Source organism: Trachypithecus francoisi, unplaced genomic scaffold (genome assembly GCF_009764315.1).
Source record: "Trachypithecus francoisi isolate TF-2019V2 unplaced genomic scaffold, Tfra_2.0 Lachesis_group10, whole genome shotgun sequence".
Lineage (NCBI taxonomy): Eukaryota > Metazoa > Chordata > Mammalia > Primates > Cercopithecidae > Trachypithecus > Trachypithecus francoisi.
In genome coordinates, this window is record NW_022681455.1 from 115,035,645 (window position 1) to 115,050,007 (window position 14,363).

General features: G+C 42.1%; 1 protein-coding gene across 2 annotated transcripts in view; it reads right to left on the reverse strand.

Annotated features, from left to right (window-relative positions):
- Window positions 1-14,363, reverse strand: part of GLG1 (golgi glycoprotein 1) — a 154,638-nt gene that overhangs the window by 61,773 nt on the left and 78,502 nt on the right. For both annotated transcript variants that reach the window (XM_033219002.1, XM_033219001.1), the window contains one exon: window positions 2,357-2,443. In XM_033219002.1, coding sequence (XP_033074893.1) covers window positions 2,357-2,443 — 87 coding nt within the window. The remainder of the gene's footprint in view (window positions 1-2,356; window positions 2,444-14,363) is intronic.

Genomic DNA, 14,363 nt, shown 5'->3' on the forward strand with positions numbered 1-14,363 from the left:
GAGGCTGAGGCAGGAGAATGGTGTAAACCCGGGAGGTGGAGCTTGCAGTGAGCTGAGATTGCACCACTGCACTCCAGCCTGGGCGACAGAGCAAGACTCCTCAAAAAAACAAAACAAAACAAAAACTCAAGAAAAACCAAGAGCACTTTTGAACAGTAGCCTCAATAAGAAACTAAATGTAAATTTTAGCTTCAATCACTTGAGATTTTACTGAAACAGAGATGTGGCACCTACTCATATTTCAGCTTACTACCATTACAACAGGGCATGGTGTTTGAATGAGAAGTTTGCATGTTTCTTCATTCTGCTGGATAGCACTTTTTCCTTCTATCTTACTAATCTTCTAAGATGAATAGCAAAAAAGGGGCACTAAATCATCATCAACATATTTAAGAATAGGAGTAAACTCTGAAGTGGCTGGGGAGCAGACTGAAAAGGTACCATTAGAAAAATGCTGCAGTCACTCTATTTTTTGATTGGAGCCAGGAGGAAAGGAGGTAGGATTTAGCTCAATCCTGGAGATTAAGTTTGGTTTGTATTAATAGTTTGCAGGTATTCTTGTGATGTTGTTTTTCTCCCTGGAAGTAGGATTCCAAAATTAAGAAAGATGATAGAAGGAAAATACAGAATGAAATGTTTTGCTGGCAACTGTGTTCTTCCTGATATTTAATTTCCCTGACTCCAGTATAATCTTCCTGTTGGAGGGAGAAGTGTCCTTGTTAATGCTAATCTTTTACAAAACCAGAACACCCCAAAAGGTCACAGACAACCATCGTGATATACACATTATATGGAAGCCAGTCTAATGCAAATAGTGAAACTACTCTAGTGAATATGTATATACTCAACTAAATTTCCCTGGGCCAATCAAACTGGTACGTATTTAATGGGACACAAAATGGGGCAAAACAAACGTGTGTGTATGTATGTATACGTATCTCTCTCAATGTGTCCTTTTAAAAAAACTACTTATGGCTGGGCACAGTGGCTCATGCCTATAATCCCAGCACTTTGGGAGACCGAGGCAGGTGAATCACCTGATGTCAGGAGTTCGAGACCAGTCTGGTCAACACGGCAAAACCTGTCTCTACTAAAAATATAAAAATTAGCCAGGCCTGGTGGCATGTGCCTGTAATCCCAGCTATTTGGGAGGCTGAGGCAGGAGAACTGCTTGAGCCCAGGAGACAAAGGTTGCAGTGAGCCAAGGTAGCACCACCGCACTCCAGCAGAGGCGACAGAGCAAGACTCCATCTCAAAAACAAAAAAATATATAATTGTATAGTATCACAGTATAGAGGGAAAATACAAACATTTAAAGTTCAAGCCTGGGAATAATTTCTTTGTTAGTATTTAGTTTTGTTATTAAGCAAACATCTTTGCCCTTGATATTTTAAAGTTAGAGGTTTACTCCTATAGCTAGCTACGGGAGTTTGAGATGTAGAATATTAAAGCTAGGAGCTACATTTTTCAAAGATATGCCTTTCTGCTCAGAAGCCCCAGGGTAAATATGAAGGGTCACCGCTTTAAAAGAATAAAACGTAACTGATCTAGTATTAGAAAGTTTGAGAAAACAGGTTTTACAAGACCCCATAATGACACAAGGAACACAGGCTGATGGCTTATCTGGATGAGACAGGGTCTTCCTTAAGAGCTCTGAAGAATGTGGCCCTGACTTAATTCATCAATAGGGCCAGCTTGAGGACAAATTAACATGGTGTGAGATCTATGACTGCTAATTCTGGGGTGGAAAAATAGCAACTGTTTTCTCTGTGATTCTCATATTTCAGTATACAGAAACTCTGGCTTTCTGGAGTTTCTATTACTGATTTAAAAAAAAACCCTATAAAAAAAGAAATTTAAAGTACCACAATTTTCACTAATATTATTTGTTGTTTACACTGGGCCAAGATATACAATTTTTAAAAGTTTAACCTTTTTAACACTAACTCCTATTATTTGAAGTATATATCTCTGTGGTTCAATTGATCCAACTGCATAGCCAAAACAGGAATGCTGACAGACCTCTTGTAACCATGCCGATATGCCTCAGACACAGCAAGCTGTCCAATGTGTGAGAGTAGCACTGATACCTCAGCACTTTTACTTGCTGTTTGGAGACCAATAGAACCTGATTTCCAACTTCCTCAATCAATAGTATCCAAATGTAAGCGTAGGTGGACGTTAACAAAAAGAATCTAATTATACCCCCCAACTTCCTAACTTTCAACCAAGACAGATGTGAATTCTAAGAAAAGTAATGTAACTGAGTCATTCTTCTCATAAGGGCTGTCTGGTCAACAGATGTAATTTTCTCCTCTCAGTCATTAGATATCTACAAAATTCTTTCACAACTTACCTCTGTTATAGTAGATTTGCAAACCTCTCTGGCCACAGATTCAAATTTGGGATCTGTAGTTAGGTTCAGCTTATAATTCCACAACAACTAGATATGAGAGGAAAAATAAAGACAAACTCCAGTTAGAACAGTATGAAATTTATTATCAATGTTACTTTAAATGACAAAAGCCAATTACAGAGTCAGACAAAGCATATTTACATCAGATAACAAAGTAGGATAAAATGCCATCACATTCCTAGATAAAAGGAAAAAAATGCAAGCCAAATAAAATGATGACTATTCAGATATCTTTGTCGTTTTTACTAAAGGACAATTTTTTTTATTTTTTTATTTTTTTGAGATGGAGTTTCGCTCTTGTTGCCCAGGCTGGAGTGCAATGGCATGATCTTGGCTCACTGCAACCTCCACCTCTCGAGTTCAAGCGATTCTTACAATGACAATTTTTTTTTAGCGCTATAAATTAAAAATCATTAAAAAGTCAAGAAAAAAATGAAAAATTAAGATCCTTGGTAAGGTTTTCAAGGAAAACATAAATAGGTTATATGAGCTAAATTCTGCTTGAACCAAAAAGTCTAATCCAGAAGCTCACATTTGGTAGATTTAGTCTCAGATCTCACAATCAACAGTGCTTTCGTATATCGGTTTCACGGAGGAGAGTAGCCCAGACTCTAGTTTCTAGGCATATTTATCTTCATTCATTCATTCATTCATTTAAAAAAATTTTTTTTTGGCCAGGAGCGGTGACTCAAGCCTGTAATTCCAGCACTTTGGGAGGCCAAGACGGGCGGATCACCAGGTCAGGAGATCAAGACCATCCTGACTAACACTGTGAAACCCTGTCTCTACTAAAAATACAAAAAAACTAGCCGGGCGAGGTGGCGGATGCCTGTAGTCCCAGCTACTCGGGAGGCTGAGGCAGGAGAATGGCGTAAACCCGGGAGGTGGAGCTTGCAGTGAGCCGAGATTTGGCCACTGCACTCCAGCCTGGGTGACAGAGTGAGAACTCCGTCTCAAAAAAAAAAAAAAAAAAAATATATATATATATGTATATTTTTTTTTTGTAGAGGGATCTCATTATGTTGCCAGGCTGGTCTTGAACTCCTGGCCTCAAGCAATTCCCCTGCCTTGGCCTCCCAAAGTGCTGGGATTACAAGTGTGAGCCAGTGTGCCCAGCCTCTTTGTTCCCTTAAAACACTTGACACATACACTATAAGGTCTCCTTTTTTTTTTTTTTTTTTTTGAGACGGAGTCTCGCTCTGTCGCCCGGGCTGGAGTGCAGTGGCCGGATCTCAGCTTACTGCAAGCTCTGCCTCCCGGGTTCACGCCATTCTCCTGCCTCAGCCTCCCGAGTAGCTGGGATTACAGGCGCCCGCCACCTCGCCCGGCTAGTTTTTTGTATTTTTAGTAGAGACGGGGTTTCACTGGGTTAGCCAGGATGGTCTCGATCTCCTGACCTCGTGATCCGCCGTCTCGGCCTCCCAAAGTGCTGGGATTACAGGCTTGAGCCACCGCGCCCGGCCTTTTTTTTTTTTTTTTTTTTTTGAGACAGTTTCCCTCTTATTGCCCAGGCTGGAGTGCAATGGCGCCATCTTGGCTCACCGCAACCTCCACCTCCCGGGTTCAAGCGATTCTCCTGCCTCAGCCTCCCAAGTAGCTGGGATTACAGGCATGCGCCACCATGCCTGGCTAATTTTGTATTTTTAGTAGAGATGGGGTTTCTCCATGTTAGTCAGGCTCGTCTTTAACTCCTGACCTCAGGTGATCCACCTGCCTTGGCCTCCCAAAGTGCTGGCATTACAGGAGTGAGTCACTGTGCCCAGCCCATAAGGTCCACTTTATACAACTGTTTTAACACATCTTACACTAGAAAATATCTAAAGCCGGCCGAGCGCGGTGGCTCAAGCCTGTAATCTCAGCACTTTGGGAGGCCGAGACGGGCGGATCACGAGGTCCGGAGATCAAGACCATCCTGGCTAACACGGTGAAACCCCGTCTCTACTAAAAATACAAAAAACTAGCCGGTCGAGGTGGCAGGCGCCTGTAGTCCCAGCTACTCCGGAGGCTGAGGCAGGAGAATGGCGTGAACCCGGGAGGCGGAGCTTGCAGTGAGCTGAGATCCGGCCACTGCACTCCAGCCCCGGGGACAGAGCAAGACTCTGTCTCAAAAAAAAAAAAAAAAAAAAAAAATCTAAAGCCTATTCTTATTCACAAGTAACGACTAAATATTACTTTATCTTAGAAGCTTCCATAAAAAGATTTTGATAAGTGATCCAATTTCTGAAAAGCAGCAAAAATGAGCCTTTAAATTGTTCAGCTGGAGAGACAGAGCAGAGATTCTGGATGATGTAGAACATGAAGACATATGTATATATTTATTTTTGGAGGTGGATACATTCCTCTCTGACTGCTATACACTCCAAGATGAAAAAATACAGTCATCATTCACTGATTCAGTTAAACATCTGCCTGGCAAGGCATTTCACAGATAGGCTATTAGAGGAAACAAGCAAATGTTTACTGAGTACGTACTATGTTCCAGACACAGTGTTAGGTACTGGTGGATAAAACATAAGGAGAAGGACAAAGACTGTCCAGCGGTAGCAACAGTCAATGGCAGGGCATATGATCAAGGAATTGGCTAACAGCATCACTGGGTACCATAGCAGTATCGGGGTGGAGTACTCCAAACTGGGGATTGATGGGGAGTTTGGTCAGGGAAGATTTACCATAGAAAATGCTAAGATGAAACCTTAAAGGCTAGCAGCAGTTAGCCAGATTCAAGGGTAGGGAGAAGACTTTTTTTGGCAGATGACACCGCATCCCTGCAAGCAAGGGGTGGAGGGAACCGGAAGTCCAATGGAGGACTGATCCAGTAGCCACAAGCCAGGCCAGATCAGAAAGCCTTTGTAAGCCATGGCTGAACTTCAACCCAAGAATAAGGGGAAGTCGCAGAAGATAAAGTAGGGGGTGACACGATCAGATCTGCTTTTTAGAAGGAGGACAGAGGCACATAAAAAGTACATTAGGAATGACATGGAAGCAAGCAGTTAATTCTGTACGAGTGCTGAGGAAGATCTGAAGAAAATACAAAGGATGGGTAGGATTTCTTCTCCATCCTCCTCAAAAACAAAAACATGAGTAAAAGCTCTATCTCTCAGCTACCATCAATAAGTGAGTTTTTAGGCCGGCGTGGTGGCTCACGCCTGTAATGGCAGCCCTTTGGGAGGCCAAGGTGGGCGGATTACCTAAGGTCAGGAGTTCAAGACTGGCCTAGGTAACATGGCAACCCCCAGTCTCTACTAAAAATACAAAAATCAGCCAGGCATAGTGGTGCATGCCTGTAATCCCAGCTACTCTGGAGGCTGAGGCAGAAGAATAACTTGAACCTTTTTTTTAAAAAAAAAAGGAAAGAAAAGCTTTCTGGTATCTCAAAAACTTAGGACAAACAGTAACAAAATCCAGAAAAATTAAAACTACAAGCAGAGTATTTCCTTACTTTATCTAATGCAAAGTCAGATGTCCTACAATTGAGCTAGAAATAGATTTTCTGCCAACAGACGTTTAGATAACCATTTAAATTATCTGAATGTCTTTACCTTTTAGTTTGAAAACTTACTTGTTCTGAAAGGCATAAATTTCCTTATGAACAAGTCTCTTCCCTAATAACCATGACAGTATTGTCAAATGCTAAACATTTTACTGTATCTCATCTTTTTTTGTTCATTTCAAATTGAGATAAAATTCATATACCATAAAATTTACCTCTCTAAAGTGTACAATTTTGTGGTTTTTTACTATATTCACAAGGATGGACAACAACCATCATTGCCTAATTATAAAACATTCTCACCTCAAACAGAAACCCATACCCATTCTGTCACACCTTATCCTCTCTACCCTCATCTTCTGGCAACCATTAATCTACTTTCTGGTCTTTTATTTCTTTTTTTTTTTTTCCCAGACAGAGTCTTGCTCTGTCACCCAGGCTGGAGTGCAGTGGTGCGATCTCGACTCACTGAAGCCTCCGCCTGGGTGACAGAATGAGAATCCATCTCAAAAATGAAAACATTATTTTTAACCAGGCTGGAGTACAGTGGCGTGATCTCGGCTCACTGCAACCTCCACCTCCTGGGTTCAAGCGATTCTCCTGTCTCAATTTCTCTATTAGCTGGGATTACAGGCGTGCGCCACCACGCCCGGCTACAGTTTTGTATTTTTAGTAGAGATAGGATTTCACCATGTTGGCCAGGATGGTCTTGATTTCCTGACCTTGTGATCTGCCGGCCTCAGCCTCCCAAAGTGCTGGGATTACAGGCGTGAGCCACCGCGCCTGGCCTCAAATCTTAAGATATTCATCCATGAATATCTATCTGTTCACCCACCCCAAACATGTAATGAGTAGCTACTATAATCTGGACATTCTTCTAGGTAATGGGGATGAGAAAGGTGAAGGAAGGAAAAAAAAAAGGCCACTGTCTCAGCACTTCAAGAGGCTCAACCACAGTAGGACAAAAGAAGGAAGAGTCAGGTTGGAAAGAAAATAAACAATAAAAATATAGTGTGATAAATGTGATTAATAAGCATGCAGGAGATGTTACAGAATCCAACTGAAGAACACATTTCAGTAAGTGGTAAGAGGAGGGACAGGGAGTCTTGGTAGCAGTCCAGTCATCCTGGGCTTGATCCTCAGGGATAAGAAGCAATTTGGTCAGACGAACTGACGGAGATTGGGCTTCTAAGTGTACAAAGGTAGAAAGGACACAGGGAGTAAATGATAACGTATGGAAACAGAGTTCAGAATAGCTGGAGTTGAAGGTATGAAAGATGAGATGGGGCGCAGGGGTCAGATCACATTGAATACCACAGTTCATATTAAAGGTTTTGAATCTTATCTTAAAGGAAATGGAAGGTTAATGGATAATTTTAACCAAACAATTCAAAAGATCACATCTGATTACGCTGGAGAAGGGCAGGATTTAAGGAGGTGAGTAGATCAAGAGGGAAGAACTTATTTGAATGAAAAAAGATGGGATATACTTGAGATATTTAGAATAAAGTAGTTATAGGATTAGGGTATGGGCTGGGGGTGAAGGGAAATGTTTCCTTCAGTCAAGCTCTTTTTTTTTTTTTTGAGACGGAGTCTCGCTCTGTTGCCCAGGCTGGAATGCAGTGGCCGGATTTCAGCTCACTGCAAGCTCCGCCTCCCGGGTTCACGCCATTCTCCTGCCTCAGCCTCCCAAGTAGCTGGGACCACAGGCGCCCGCCACCTCGCCCAGCTAGTTTTTTGTAATTTTTAGTAGAGACGGGGTTTCACCGTGTTAGCCAGGATGGTCTTGATCTCCTGACCTTGTGATCCGCCCGTCTCAGCCTCCCAAAGTGCTGGGATTACAGGCTTGAGCCACCGCACCGGGCCCAGTCAAGCTCTTTCAATAGTCAGTCTACTGGCAGACACCTCCCAGTAGGGGCCGACAGACACCTCATACAGGCAGGTGACCCTCTGGGATGAAGCTTCCAGAGGAAGAATCAGGCAGCAATATTTGCTGTTCTGTAGCCTTTGCTGGTGATACCCAGGCAAACAGGGTCTGGAGTGGACTTCCAGAAAATCCCAACAGACCTGAACTGAGGGGCCTGTTAGAAGGAAAACTAGCAAACAGAAAGGAATAGCATCAACATCATCATCAACAAAAAGGACATCTGCACCAAAACCCCATGCGTAGGTCACCAACATCAAAGAATAAAGGTAGATTAAACCACAAAGATGGAGTGAAAACAGAGCAGAAAGGCTGAAAATTCCAAAAACCAGAATGCCTCTTCTCCTCCAAGGGAACACAACTCCTCACCTGCAAGGAAACAAAACTGGATGGAGAATGAATTTGACAAGTTGACAGAAGTAGGCTTCAGAAGGTTGGTAATAACAAACTTCTCCGAGCTAAAGGAGCATGTTCTAACCCATCAAAAGGAAGCTAAAAACCTTGAAAAAAGGTTAGACAGATAGCTAACTAGAATAACCAGTGTACAGAAGAGCTTAAATGACCTGATGGAGTTGAAAACCATCTTATGAGAACTTGGTGAAGCATACACAAGCTTCAATAGCCGATTTGATCAAGCAGAAGAAAGCATATCAGTTATTGAAGATCAAATTAATGAAATAAAGCGAGAAGACAAGATTAGAGAAAAAAGAGAGAAAAGAAACAAACAAAGCCTCCAACAAATGCAGGACTATGTGAAAAGACCAAATCTACGTTTGATTGGTGTATCCGAAAGTGACAGGGAGAATGGAACCAAGTTGGAAAACAATCTGCAGGATATTATCCAGGAGAACTTCCCCAGCCTAACAAGGCAGGCAATATTCAAATTCAGGAAACACAGAGAACACCACAAAGATACTCCTCAAGAAGAGCAACCCCAAGGCATAATTATCAGATTCACCAAGATTGAAATGAAAGCAAAAATGTTAAGGGCAGTCAGAGAGAAAGGTGGGGTTACCCACAAAGGCAAGCCCATCAGACTAACAGTGGATCTCTCTGCAGAAACCCTACAAGCCAGAAGAGAGTGGGGACCAACATTCAACATTCTTAAAAGAATTTTCAACCCAGAATTTCATATCCAGCCAAATTAAGCTTCGTAAGTGAAGGAGAAATAAAATTCTTTACAGACAAGCAAAATGCTGAGAAATTTTGTCACCATCAGGCCTGCCTTACAAGAACTCCTGAAGGAAGCACTAAACATGGAAAGGAACAACCAGTACCAGCCACTGCAAAAACATGCCAAATCCTCAATGAAATACTGGCAAACCGAATCCAGCAGCACATCAAAAAGTTTATCCACCATGATCAAGTCGGCTTCATCCCTCGGACGCAAGGCTGGTTCAACATATGCAAATCAATAAATGTAATCCATCACCTAAACAGAACCAACGACAAAAACCACATGATTATCTCAACAGATGCAGAAAAGGCCTTTGACAAAATTCAACAGCCTTTCATGCTAAAAACTCTCAATAAACTAGGTATTGATGCAACGTATCTCAACATATTAAGAGCTATTTATGACAAACACACAGACAATATCATACTGAATGGGCAAAAACTGGAAGCATTCCCTTTGAAAACTGGCACAAGACAAGGATGCCCTCTCTCACCACTCCTATTCAACATAGTATTGGAAGTTGAGACCAGGGCAATCAGGCAAGAGAAAGCAAAAAAGGGTATTCAAATAGGAAGAAAGGAAGTCAAATTGTCCCTGTTGCAGATGATATGACTGTATATTTAGAAAACCCCATAGTCTCAGCCCAAAATCTCCCTAAGCTGATAAGCAACTTCAGGAAAGTCTCAGGATATGAAATCAATGTGCAAAAATCAGAAGCATTCTTATACAGCAATAACAGAGAGCCAAATCATGAGTGAACTCCCACTGACAACTGCTACTAAGAGAATAAAATACCTAGGAACACAATTTACAAGGGATATGAACGACCTCTTCAAGGAGAACTATAAACCACTGCTCAACAAAATAAAAGAGGACACAAGCAAATGGAAAAACACTCCATGCTCATGGATAGCAAGAATCAATATTGTGAAAATGGCCTTACTGCTCAAAGTAATTTATAGATTCAATGCCATCCCCATCAAGCTACCACTGACTTTCTTCACAGAATTGGAAAAAACAACTTTAAACTTCATATGGAACCAAAAAAGAGCCTGCATACCCAAGACAATCCTGGGCAAGAAGCACAAAGTTGGAGGTATCAAGCTACCTGACTTCACACTATATTACAAGGCTAAAGTAACCAAACAGCATGGTACTGGTACCAAAACAGATATATAGGCCAATGGAACAGAATGGACTCCTCAAAAATAACACCACACATCTACCACCTTCTGATCTTTGACAAACCTGACACACACAAGCAATGGGGAAAAGATTCCCTATTTAATAAATGGTGTTGGGAAAACTGGCTAGCCATATGCAGAAAATGGAAACTGGACCCCTTCCTTACACCTTATACAAAAATCAACTCAAGATGGATCAAAGGCTTAATTAAACATAAGACCTAGGACCATAAAAATCCTAGAAGAAAACCTGGGCAATACCATTCAGGACATTTATGTAGCCAACAGACATATGAAAAAATGCTCATCATCACTGGTCATTAGAGAAATGCAAATCAAAACAACAATGAGATACCATCTCATGCCAGTTAGAATGGCAATCATTAAAAAGTCAGGAAACAACAGATGCTGGAGAGGTTGTAGAAAAATAGCAACGCTTTTACACTGTTGGTGGGAGTGTAAATTAGTTCAACCATTGTGGAAAACAGTGTGACGATTCCTCAAGGATCTAGATCGCACCACTGCACTTCAGCCTGGGCAACAAGAGCGAGGCTCCGCCTCAAACAACAACAACGAACATGCATGAGTCCTAAATGTTTGGAAGAGCTGCGTGCCAGAAATATCTTTATAGTACTTTGACTGGATATCATTTTTCGGCAAGCACTGGTCCACTGTCTTCCAGCTTCTAGGAAAGCTGATGAGAAGTATATTACTCAAATTGCCACTACTGTGATTTTGACCTGAGTTTTTCTTCCCTCTGAAAGCTTGAAGGTTATTTTGTTTATTCCCAGGATTGTGAAATTTCACTGACAGGCAGCAGTGAGCAAAAAGGGCAGAAGCCTTTAAAGAGTTTACATTCTATGAAGGAGATAAAGATAAGGTGCAAATAATCAAGTAAACGTGTCAGGTTTTAAGCTAGGGCAAGGTGAATTTAAAGTAGGGGAACGGGGTGCTACTTTCCATAAGAGAGCAAGACGGCCGGGCGCGGTGGTTCAAGCCTGTAATCCCAGCACTTTGGGAGGCCGAGACGGGCGGATCATGAGGGCAGGAGATCAAGACCATCCTGACTAACACGGTGAAACCCCGTCTCTGCTAAAAAATACAAAAAACTAGCTGGGCGAGGTGGCAGGCGCCTGTAGTCCCAGCTACTCGAGAGGCTGAGGCAGGAGAATGGCGTAAACCCGGAAGGCGGAGCTTGCAGTGAGCTGAGATCCGGCCACTGCACTCCAGCCTGGGCGACAGAGCGAGACTCCGTCTCAAAAAAATAAATAAAAAGAGCAAGGCAAGAAAATGAATAGCCACAGAAGGTGAATGTTCCATGCAGAAAGAATAGCAAATGCAAAAGTCCCGAGTCAGGAACATTTTCTGAGTATCTGAAGAATAGCAAGGAGGCCACTGTGGCTTAAGTAGAGTTGGCAAGGGGCAACAGTGGTAGAAGAGATCAGAGAGCTGGTATTTGCATGCTTTGCAGGGCACAAAGATTTGGGAGTTTAATCGGTGAGAAAAAAAGTTTTATGGGTTTTTGGACAGAGCAGTAATATGAATTGACATGTTAGAGAGATCATTTCAGCTGTAACATGGAGTATAGACTAAGCAGAAGGGAGACTGCTTAGGAGGCCAACACAGAAGTGCCGGAGAGAAGTGATGATGACTTGGATCAGGGCAATACCAGTGAAAATGGCCAAATTCAGGATATATTCAAGGAGCAGCCAGAAGGTTACTAATGGATTGAATATGAAGTGTAAGAGGAGAAGAAGAATCAAGGTTTCTCATTTGAGCAACCAGAAGAATAGAGGAGCCACTAGCGGAGATGGGGAAGATTACCGGAAGAGAAGGTTTAGTGGCAGAAAATCAACAGTTTCGCTCTGGAAATGACTATTAGACAAAGTAGAAATGTGGAATCAGCAGCTAAAGTCTGAGGTTCTATGGAAAGGTCTGGACTGAAAAAAAGACAATAACAACAAATTGCCAGGAGGGCAGCATCAACTGTTCCTCCTCATTGTGAGTCCTGGCAGCAGTTCATGGAGCCATCTGGAGGCATTTTCTCCCCATGGCAGTTGTGACTATTGTCTAGTCACAGGGGCATGGAAAGAAGGTGCCTTGGCTCAGAAGCCTTAGGCCCCATGGGAACCAATATCCTTTGTAATAACCCTCTCGCGATCTCGGCTCACTGCAAGCTCCGCCTCCCGGGTTTACGCCATTCTCCTGCCTCAGCCTCCCGAGTAGCTGGGACTACAGGCGCCTGTCACCTCGCCCGGCTAGTTTTTTGTATTTTTCTAGTAAAGACGGGGTTTCACCGTGTTAGCCAGGATGGTCTCGATCTCCCGACCTAGTGATCCGCCCGTCTCGGCCTCCCAAAGTGCTGGGATTACAGGCTTGAGCCACCGCGCCAGCTGTAATTCCTTTATATATTCTGGATACACTGTCAGATGTATGTATTATCAATTTTTTTCCTTCTCTATGGCTTGCCTATTCATACTGTTAATATTGTATGCTTGTTTATTTATTTATTTGAGACAGGACCTCGCTCTGTCACCCAGCCTGGAGTGCAGTGGTACGCACATGGCTCACTGCAGCCTGAACCTCCTGGGCTCAAGCTATCTTCTTGCCTGAATATCCAAAGTAGCTGGGACCACAGGCCTGCATCACCATGCCCAGCTAATTTTTCATATTTTTTGTAGAGACAGAGTTTTGCCATGTTGCTCAGGCTGGTCTCAAACTCTGGGCTCAAGCAGTCCTCTTACTCTGGCCTCCCAAAGTGTTGGGATTACAGGTCAGAGCCAGTGCACCCAGTAATATTGTCTTTAATAAAACAAATTTTTAAGTAACCCAATTATCAGTCTTTTTTGCTTTATACTTAGTGCTTTATGTTTCCCATTTAAGAAATCTTTTTTTTTTTTTTTTTAATTTTTGGGTACATAGTAGGTGTATATATTTATGGAGTACATGAGATACTTTAAAAGAGGCATACAACCATTTAAGAAATCTTTTTCAATCTCCAAGTCATAAATATATTTTACTATTTAGAAATTTTACTGTTTGGCTGGGCGCGGTGGCTCAAGCCTGTAATCCCAGCACTTTGGGAGGCCCAGACAGGCGGATCACGAGGTCAGGAGATCGAGACCATCCTGGCTAACATGGTGAAACTCCGTCTCTACTAAAAAATACAAAAAACTAGCTGGGCGAGGTGGCGGGCGCCTGTAGTCCCATCTACACGGGAGGCTGAGGCAGGAGAATGGCATAAACCTGGGAGGCGGAGCTTGCAGTGAGCTGAGATCCGGCCACTGCACTCCAGCCTGGGCAACAGAGCAAGACTCCGTCTAAAAAAAAAAAAACAAATTTTACTGTTTTACTTTTCACATTTGGACCTGCAGGGCATTCAGAATGGATTTTCCAAGAATGGCATATGGTAAGGGTTAAGACTCTTTATTCAAATATCCATTTATGTATGAGTCTGCTTCTATCACTCTGCCTTAATTACCATTGCTTTACATTAACTCTTCCATCAGGTAGTAAAGTCTCTTTGTTTGGTTCTTCAAGATTGCTTTGGCTGTTACGGGTATTCTGTGTTTCCCCATAAATTTTAAAATCACTTGGCCGTTTTGATAACAATAAATATGGGATTGCACAGAATCTATACAGTCAATGTAATGAGCATTCACATTTTTATAACACCAGGTCTCCCAACTCATGAGCACAACTGCTCGTTTATTTACCTAGGCCTTCAAATTTCTCTTAATAATATTTTACAGTTATCTGCAGAGCAGTCTTACACATTTTTGTTAGATTTACTCTTAAGTATTTGATGCTTTATATATTACTTTGAATATTAATTTTTAATACATTTTAAAAATTGGCTTGTTAATAATATATAAAAGTACAATTAAATTTTATATACCGACCTTCTATCATGAGACTTTACTAAGTCCATTTATTAATTATTTGTTAGTCCATTTATAAATTCTTTTTGATTTTCTACTTATATAATCATGTCATCTGTAAATAATGACAGTTTATGATTCTGCTGATAGTGTATTTTTTTTTTTTTTTTTTTGAGGCGGAGTCTCGCTCTGTCGCCCAGGCTGGAGTGCAGTGGCGCGACCTCGGCTCACTGCAAGCTCCGCCTCCTGGGTTCACGCCATTCTCCTGCCTCAGCCTCCTGAGTAGCTGGG